Source organism: Ursus arctos, unplaced genomic scaffold, assembly GCF_023065955.2.
Source record: "Ursus arctos isolate Adak ecotype North America unplaced genomic scaffold, UrsArc2.0 scaffold_2, whole genome shotgun sequence".
Classification (NCBI taxonomy): domain Eukaryota; kingdom Metazoa; phylum Chordata; class Mammalia; order Carnivora; family Ursidae; genus Ursus; species Ursus arctos.
Genome location: NW_026622874.1, coordinates 84,106,401 through 84,115,956, shown reverse-complemented (window position 1 = coordinate 84,115,956; position 9,556 = coordinate 84,106,401). Strand labels below are relative to the sequence as shown.

The window sequence follows — 9,556 nt, the reverse complement described above, 5'->3', positions numbered from 1 at the left end:
AGCATTCCTGTTAACCCCGTTTTTCGTATTAGTGTGCTCAACTGTTACTCACACAGCAGAGCCACGTTACCCTTTAAGGGTTTTAGTGGCTTACTTTATTCAATTCTTTCATGATCATTTGCGATTCTTAAAATTAATTAAAAATACTAATGCCAAAAGAACGTGTTTGTGATATATAAAAAGAGAAAGCAGAGCACACTATATATACACGTACCTATGTATTAGTGAGGCTTTGTTAAAACAAGAGACCAGCTGAAATTGGCTTACATAAATAGCAATAGTATAAAAGGGCTCAGAGAAGAAGAGCTTGTGCCAAACCAGAGGTTTTGTTCCACGTAGTTTTGCACAGTAAGAACAGCATTCATTAGGGGCGCCTGGGTGGCACAGCGGTTAAGCGTCTGCCTTCAGCTCAGGGCGTGATCCCGGCATTATGGGATCGAGCCCCACATCAGGCTCCTCCGCTAGGAGCCTGCTTCTTCCTCTCCCACTCCCCTGCTGTGTTCCCTCTCTCGCTGGCTGTCTCTATCTCTGTCGAATAAATAAATAAAATAAAATCTTAAAAAAAAAAAAAGAACAGCATTCATTAAAGGAGTTAAAGACAGGAAAAAGTGGACAAGACAGATGGGGACACGTGCACAAATCGGGATGAATAAACCATTAACTACCTTTCTAACTCTAAAATCCCAGGCTTAAAAATTTGGAGGGGATTTATTTAGTGCTCTTCATTTGGCATCCTGAGACTAGTAAAGGAGTTATTCTTAGGCCCCTGATCGTTAAGGCTCTGTAATATCCTTGGCACACTCAAGGAGCTGGTTATTGGAAGGATACTATCTTCCAAGCCTATAGTAGTTCAAAAATTATTTTCCTCCCTTAAAAATGTTGACGTATCGCTGGTTTCCAGGAAGTTTGCAAAATTTAACTTCAAGCTAAAAAAAGTTACTTCATCTTATCAACTCAAATATTATTATGTGCAAGGCGTGGTTTGGCTTCCGGAATATAAACCCCACATTCCTTTTGAGGCCCTCTCAGTCCATTGAGGAAGACAACCAGAGCCCACAGAAAACAACTGGAGTGTCCTCACAGCATATTCAGTGACGTTATTCCACTTTGGGTGCATATGGGGGTGGGGAGGCAGGCACTGTGAGGGAAGAGTTTAAAAAAAAAAAAAAAAAAAGGCAAGCTAATTCTTGAACAGTGGGTAGGAAACTGAGACAGGCAAAGGAGGAAGAAAACTCCAGCCAGACGAAAACAGCTAGAGTAGAAGACACGGAGATAGACGATGGCCTTCCCGGGGTCCAGCAAAAATAGGTAAGTCTTAACATGTGATGTCCCACTCCTCTCTACATGGCAGGGCTGAGTTGGACTAGTTAGGCTTGAGTACCCAAGGCTGGACTGAACCTTCACAGGCAGTGGAATTTCCTGGTCAAAGTAGTATCAGACATCAAAAGTTAGAATTTTTAAGGATCAAATAAATACAAGCAACTAGCACAGTGCCTGGCAGGTACTTCTTACAATTTCTTTTAAGCCTTTAATTTCATTAAGCAGCCCATTCAGCAACCTTATTTAGGTTTGAGAGTTAAGCTGTTTGGGTACAGGAAGATGGATAAGGGGGAGCAGGTTTGGGGAGTGTCTTGTGGTGGAAATGATGGGGTTCAGGCAATCACAGAAAGGACAGACAGTAGAAAGAGTAAGGGAGGAGTTAAAACCTCAGGCCTAAGCAAGGCCAGTAGAGGATGGAGCTGAAGACCAGGCTGCAGATGAAAGATTGGTTTCAATTTAAGAGCACAATGGCCACAGATAATGAATTCTGGAAAACTGTCATAAGAGTGTACTGCTGTTAAAGGGAAGGTCAGTTGAGAGTAAAATCAAAGGCCAGGAGCCTACCTAAGGAAATTGACCTGACATGATGAAGTTTAAGAGTCCTGGGTGCTAGAATCCTCAAATGAACGTGGGCGATATGATCCTGATCTGGGGTCCTGATTAGTACGAATGGAGAGGGAAGCCTAGCTGGAGTACCTCAGAGTAGAAGTGGTAGTAGGTGTTGTGTGGGGTGGGGTGTGGTGGGGCTGCGAGGGGCACAACAGACACCTTCAACCCCAGTGACCGAGCCCTTTAAAGAAAAGTTGGTTTCATTTAACTTAACACACTTAATTTTGACAGACATGTAACAAGCTTAACTCAGTCCTGAATGGCTTTCATGAGGTCAACAGCATCTGTGACACACATTTATCTCTTTAAATCCTTTCTTTAAATACTAAAAGTTGCATTAAAAACACTCAGTGAAGTATTTTTGCATACTGTCCCGATGGCCCAGTCTGGAAATCCTGACCAGGCATGGACACCGGAGGTTCATAGAGGTAGCTGCTAACGTAGGTACTTTCCTCTCTCACAACTAACAGTCCAGGGGTACCTAGGACCACCCTCAGACTGGAGCTGGTCTCTTCTCCTCCTTCCAGCCACTGTCATCTTGATCCCTGTCTATACTGCCTTGTTTCTGAGGTACCATTCTTACCCTAACTCCCCAAACCCTTTCAGTAGCTTTTCATTACCTATAACTTCCTGAACCACAGCCACAAAGGAAGAGCCCATCAGTCTAACCTATGCTCCTGGACCTCCTGCTGCTTGCTCTTGTCAACAGGGCAGACTCGGCAGGCCACAGACGCTCACAGCTGTGTGCTTTAGCTGGCACTTTATCAAGGAATTTAACATTGGTTTATCAGGGTTTCAAGAAAGACAGAACCATAAACAAATCACAATTCCTCGTTGCTCAAATTCAAGTCCAAACTTCTAATTACTATCTTTGTTTAAGACCCTTTTCGATTTTTTTCCAACCTGTTCTCCAATTAATCCTGATTTCTTATTTCTGGCCACCTACTACCAGCCCACTGATGAAGTCTACCTACCATGTTTACTTCATCATTTTGTATATTTGGTGCAGCTAATACTACAGGCTCAAAGGCTATTTTAAATGAGGAAATGGAAGGGGGAAGAGACATGACACACTTCCTCCAAATAACACAAACATTCGACATTTGAAAAGTTTACTGAAAACTTTTATTGTAATCAAAAAGTGACATAACGGGGTTGTAATGAATTCAGCAAATCATTCTGCTGATATTTTAGAACTGATACCAGCTTTTGCCAGGCAATTAAAAAAATTCAAATGTGAAAATTTCACAGTACAGTAAACTCCACCCCAACTAATTAATGGTGGTTAAAAATAATAGGCCCTAGCAAAACCTCTCATGTTACATGGTCACAACTCACAATTCTGTACAAAAGTTCGTGTTATAAAGCTCTGATGTAAAAATCAAATAATCAAGCAGCAATATTTTAAGTGCAGCACAGGGTCTTCCATATCATTATTTACAAGGCTTGAATCTCTTTACATTATAACAAAATTTAATACAGATGACTTAGTAATTAAGTCAATTTTTTAAAATCTGTCCTTTTATACAGGGACAGATTTCACTTTTTGGTCATCTTTCTCCTTCTCCTTTTCTTTATCTTTGCTCTTCTTTGACTTCTTCTTCTTGTGTTTGTGTTTTTGGCTTTTTTCCAATTCTACTTCAGTGCCTGCGTGCTTCTTATGCTTCTTATGTTTTTTATGTTTCTTGTGCTTTTTCTTTTCCTTCTTCTTCTTCTTCTTCTTGCTGTCCTGACTTTCTGCAGAGCTGGCACTACTGCTGTGGCTTCGGGTTTGGCTTCCAGAAGGGCTATGACTTCTACTAGGACTAACGCTAGGGCTGCTTTGACTCTGGCTCCTAGCCGTGCCTATCTGGCCGCCTGCTGCTGGGTCCAGGCTGTCTTTTGCTTTCTCCACGACTTTATCTTTCAGTTCCTTAGAAACTTTTCCTGAAGTTTCCTCCTCTTTTACAGACACATTGCTTTCACTGTCACTTTCATTATAGTCTGGTTCAAAAGCAGCTTCATCAGTTTCTCTAGTTAAGTCGGAGGAAAGTCGGGAGGAGTGACTTAACTGCGGTTTCGGCTTGACCACATTCTTGTCAGTCTGCCCAGGAACTTGCTCTTTTTCAGTCTGTGGGTCTGGTGGGTTAAGCACATACGGTGGTAATTTATTGCCACTTGACTCTTTATTGTTCCTTGCTTCTAACATGTGCTTCTCACGATCTTTACAAGGATTTTTATCTACAGGTTTTGTCTCTTCACTTGGGCGTTTAGTATCATAAGTGGCTCTTTGATCATGAGGTTTTTTGTCTCTTGAGGGACTGGAATTGCTCTTTTTGGGATCTCCTGTTCCTTTTTTGGGCAAGTCTCTCTCCTCCCTTGGCTTAGCTTTCTGTCCAGACGCAGAATCTTTACTTCGAGAAGGAGAGTCTTTTCTTCTTGTTAATTCATTCCTTTCATCTCTACGTTTGGAACTTGAGTAATCTCTGCTGTCATAGTCGGGTTTTTTGTCTCTGTTGGGGGTAAAGTCTTTAGTTGAAGAACCTCGAACGGAATCATGCTTATCTGAAGTTCTCGTCTCTTTGGAAGATTGAGACAGACTTTTAAAATTTCCCTGCTCATTCAGACGGTCCAAGTTACTATCCTTCTCTGGCTGAGTGCTGTTCTTCCTCTTCTCAGGGTTTTCCTTCTCTAACACCGAATGATCTCGATCTTTGGTCTTCCCCTTTTCACTGGATGCAGAGTTTTTTGAACTTTTGATCTCATGCTGTATAAGTTCGTGGCTCACTTCCTTGGTGAGTTTCTGAATTTTCTCTGATGACTCGCTTTCTTTTTCGGTATACTTGACTGTATTTAATGGTTTAGTGCTAACATTTTTAATAACACTGGCGGGTTTTCCTACACTTGGTATAGGCTGTGTGGTCTTAACATCTTCTTCTTCAGATTCAAAGTCATCTTTATCCCATTTGGACTGAGGAACCTGAATCATAATAATAACATCTTCAGCAGGAGTTGTATTGTCATTATTATACTCTTCCATAGTTTTAATGACAGTTCGTTTTGTATCTGTTTTTTCTTCAGATTTCCGCACAGGACTGCCTCCAGTTGAGCTCGTACTAAAAAAAAATTAAAATATTGTTAGTTTATGATGAATTTAATGAAGAATTTACTACTAGTGAACACTGATAAATATAAAAAGGCTAAATTAAACATAAATGTCCTTTTAACTCTCAAAAGCCAATGGCCCTACTCTGATGGAGATTAAATGATTAAAATGTAGGATTGTGTAAAAAGAAAAAAAATGTGGCTCACCCACAAAATCTACTTACAACCTTCAACTCCTTTCTTTAAGGACAAGAATAAACCAGCCTAACCCCTTCTTAATTAACATACCACGCTTTAGAAGCACAAGCACTGACAAAATGAAAGGAAATTCTTTCCCAAAACACACACCCACACCCAAGCACCCATAATCAGTCACCTGGTATAATCCACAAGTGTTGAGCTGGATCCGTCAGCTCCAGCTACTTTGCGTCTGACCTTTCCTTTGACTTTTTCTTGTTTAACTTTGCTAGATGTTGACTCCAATTTTTCAGAGGGTTCTTTTGTATTAGATACATTTTCTGTACTTCCAATTTTTTTACCAGTTTCTCTGTTGAGCTTGATTTTTTTGGCTGGAGCAGTTGATGATGAAATTTTGTCTTTCTCAGGGGTCCTATCCATCTTTTCAATATCAGGTTCCATTTTGCGCTTTGGTGATGGTTTCACTATTTCAGTCACTTCTAGTTTAGAGATTTTCATTGAAGAGGATTCAAAATCTTTGTCTACACCCTTTTCTTCAGTTTTTCTTTTTCGTTTTTCTCCCTTGCTGTCAGGTGGCTTACTTTTCTCACTAGGCTTCTTGGCCTTTTCTTCCTTATTAGTTGGCTTTTCTGATTTGACATCTTTGGAGTAATCCTTCTTCACTTTTTCCTCTTTGACTGGTTTTGTCTCTTGGTGTTCTTTTGTCGACTTAGAGTGAGCTTTCCTGGGGGTACCAATGATCTTTTCATCTTTTTGGGAGGAAGATGATGATTTAGCACTGTCAGTCTTTGGAGTCTCCTCTTTGGCTTTTTTAAGTGGAGGTTCAGATCGAGGAGATTTTTCACGCTCTCCGTCTAGTTTTTCTTGAGGTCCCTTAGCAGGTTTTGCAACGTTTTCCTTTTTGGACACAGTAGAACCATCATTTTTCCGTTTGGTCTTATCACCTTTCGCTTTTGGTTTGTCTTTCTCCCTCTTGTCTTTTTCAGACACGGATTTAAAAGTGATAGATTCTGCATCCATTGGTTCATCCCTAACAGGTGTAGCATCATCTCGACTTGGGAGAACAAACAACGAGTCTGTTTTATTTTCTTCACCACTTGTAGGTTCTCTTGATTTCCTAGAAGTTTCTAATAATTCAGGGTTTAGAAAGCCTTCACTTTCCTCCCCCTTTCTTCTTTTCCTGTGTTTCTTATGTTTGTTTCCTTTACCATCTCCTGGAGCATTTTCACTCTCCTTCTCTTTCGACTTTGTGTTGTCCTTCTGATTGTGACTGTCTCTTGTTGAAAGCTTTTCTGGGTAGTTGCCACCTAAATTTCGACTCCTATGACTTTGTCCACCAGCATAATCTTCTCTGCGGCCTCTTGTGAAGGGAGAATTCCTGATATTAAGAGGCAAAAACCTCTCTGGAGAAAAGGTCTCTCTATTTGCTGATGGTCTAGGCTGTGCTCCAGTAGCATAACCTATTTTATAATACTTTTCATACCACTCTCTATATTTTCTCTCCCATTCTCGGTAACGCTCTTTTTCAAATGGGTCTCTAAAGTCAACACTCCTCCCATAATAAGCTTTCATGTCATAAGGTGGCGGAACTTCTCTGTATCTATTAAAATATTCACGTTCTGTTTCCCCTTGAGGCACATTACGTTTATTGGGAGATTGTCCCCTAAATGCTTGAGGAGATCTTGACCGTGAATGGTATCGTCTATATGGGGGTGACCTTGACCTAGATCGATGATATCCATGAGATCTAGACCGTGAACGGTAATTTCGGCTCTTGCCTCTGCCTCTTCTGGGGTATGGAGGTGATCGTGAATAGGAACGAGAGTGGGAGCGGCTAAATGATCGAGAATAAGAACGTGAACGTGTTGAACCAGATCTTGACTTAGAATAAGTATACGAACTTCTTGAATATGATGAACCACTATAGGGAGATTTAGACCTAAAAACAAAAACAAAACAATAGTTGATAGTTGAGAAATATATACAAAATAAAATACAGACTCAGATTCTAGCACGCTCTCCTCACGGTTCCATCTTTCTTTATATCAAATTTCATCTTAGATGATTAAAGAGGCACAGTGACCTCTACTGGAATGGAATAAAGTACACAAAGATCAGAGCAATAACTTGTTACAAAACAAAAGTGAAATCTTGACAATTAGAGTGAAGCGCATTAATGTACCGTGAGTTATATGAGCTAATTAACATTAAACAAAATGCCAATTAAATTTAAATTTTACTTCCTATCTGGTTATTTTAAGCAGGAGTAATTTCTTTGCCCTACATTGGCCAATAGTCTAGCTTTGAAAGGAACCACATTTCAAATGTAAGCTTAAAAAAGTAAGTCTTTTAAACAAACTTCCAGGGAATTTTTATAATTCAGTTTTTCTATCGATAAAGCAATCTGTATTCTACCACTACTTCATTAATTACACAGGTTAATGTTCCAGCAAGAAGCTGTAGCCTCAGGTAAAAGGGTCCTCAGAAATGTTCTTTGGCTATTCCTCTATTTCTTTCCTTCCACAAACATTTCCCAATTATTTCACGCTACAAATAACTTTGAGGGACAAGGGCAATTTAATCCCCATAACTGCTAGTTCTACACAATAGAATTTACATTGAGACATTATTTCAAAAAACAGATATTGGGAAGTAAGCTACATGTCCATTTCTATAAACCTAGACCGAATCAGAAAAATTCCGTAAGTGCAATGTTATTTATATCCATAGCTAATCCCTGGATATTCAAAGTCCCATTTGTAATTCTGTTGTGAAGGCTTGCAAAACACTAACCTGGAAAATGAGCGCCTACGCTCCTTTTGAATCTTTTTGTATTCCATCAATTCCTTAGCAAAATCATTTGTAAACTCATCTAGCTTGGACTTTTTCTTTTCCCTAGTAAAATAAAGTTAAAGAGTGAAAGTTAACAAAAACCATTTAAGAAAACTAACAAGACAAATGTAATTAGATCATGAATGAAATGAATGAAATTGCCATTAGTTTTCCACTTTAAAACTATTAATAACTAAGAATCCCTGAGGAAGTTGCTTGTATGGCTTTGGTTTAATTTTTAGGTGATTTTTCTTGTACTAACTGGAAACACTAGAAAATGTTTCCAAAGATACCTGGTTTAATGTTACATCAGAAAATGAAAGTGTATGAGAATTGCAAATTAAAACACTCACTCTTCTTTTAGCCGTCGTTGCTCTCTATAGAATTCTTCCCTGGACAACGGGGGTGCTTGTGTTGTTGGGATGGTATTTGAGTGAGCTGTCTGCACTCCTGACGATACCCAAGTTGTCGATAAATTGGCCGGAGCTGGAGGAAAGCCTGGAGGAGGGACACTATAGCCAGCAGGTGGCGGCTGGCCAGGAGGAAACTGAGGAGAGAACTGTGGAGGAGGCACACCTGGAGGGAGAGGAAGTGTATGGGGTGGGGGCGGGTACAAAGGAGGGGGTGGCACAGGCACAAAAACTGGCGTTGCTGGTAGCGACGGTCCTTGAGTTCTCTGTGATCTTTCGCTGTGGTGTCGTCCGCGGTTTATACTTCTGGAGAAATAAATTCCGAGATATTATTCCCTCAAACAAAAACCACCCAAGACACGACAAAGTAAGCTTGTCTTTTCTATCCATAATTATCTTCAAACTTACAAACGATGGAATAGAATTAACTATTCAAATAAGCATAGGAACTTAGTTATCTGAAAACAATTTTTAAGGCCACTTGGGGACTGAAATGATACAGGTTTACAGGGCCTTCTCTCTAAGGAGACGCTATATTTACAAGGTCTCTTTTGTGAAGTTCAATTCATTATCACTTCACAACCATCTTTTGTGACTTCCTAATGTGTCATTTAAAGGAACTGATAAGGTTAATGCCTCTCTAACCGAGGCCTCCCCAAAATGCCTTCCAGACCAAAACTTTTGATGAAGAAAAACCACTTCCTGTAATCCTTTGAGGTAGGAAGTGTGGAAAGGATCCTTCTAAGTAGTACTTCAAAAATACCTAGAACTTAGGTATTTATAATTTTGTATTTCACCTGACATTATATGCATCATGAGCATTTCCCGATGTCATTAAAATGTCTTTAGAACCACAGTTTTAAGGGGTGCCTGGGTGGTTCAGTCAGTTAAGCTTCTGCCTTCGGCTCAGGTCATGATCTCAGGGTCCTGGGATCAAGCCCCACATCCGGCTCCCTGCTCAGTGGGGAGTCTGCTTCTCCCTCTCTCTCTGACCTTCCTCCCTGCGTGTTACCTGCCCTCCCCCACCACAAAGAAAGAGTTTTAAATGGCTTCATAATTTTATTTTGTTTTTGCATTTAAAGTACTTTTTATTAATTTGTTAC

At 40.1% G+C, this 9,556-nt stretch overlaps 1 protein-coding gene across 2 annotated transcripts in view; it reads right to left on the bottom strand.

Annotated features, from left to right (window-relative positions):
• Positions 1–3,031: 3,031 nt before the first annotated feature.
• The window catches only part of RBBP6 (RB binding protein 6, ubiquitin ligase), a 30,805-nt gene continuing 24,280 nt past the window's right edge, over positions 3,032–9,556 (bottom strand). The window contains exons 15-18 of one of the 2 annotated variants that reach the window (XM_026515618.4): positions 8,397–8,759; positions 8,005–8,106; positions 5,390–7,150; positions 3,032–5,024 (exon numbers count right to left, since the gene is read on the bottom strand). In XM_026515618.4, coding sequence (XP_026371403.1) covers positions 3,452–5,024; positions 5,390–7,150; positions 8,005–8,106; positions 8,397–8,759 — 3,799 coding nt within the window. In that variant the 3' untranslated portion in view covers positions 3,032–3,451. The remainder of the gene's footprint in view (positions 5,025–5,389; positions 7,151–8,004; positions 8,107–8,396; positions 8,760–9,556) is intronic. The other variant, XM_026515619.4, reaches the window with a different exon arrangement.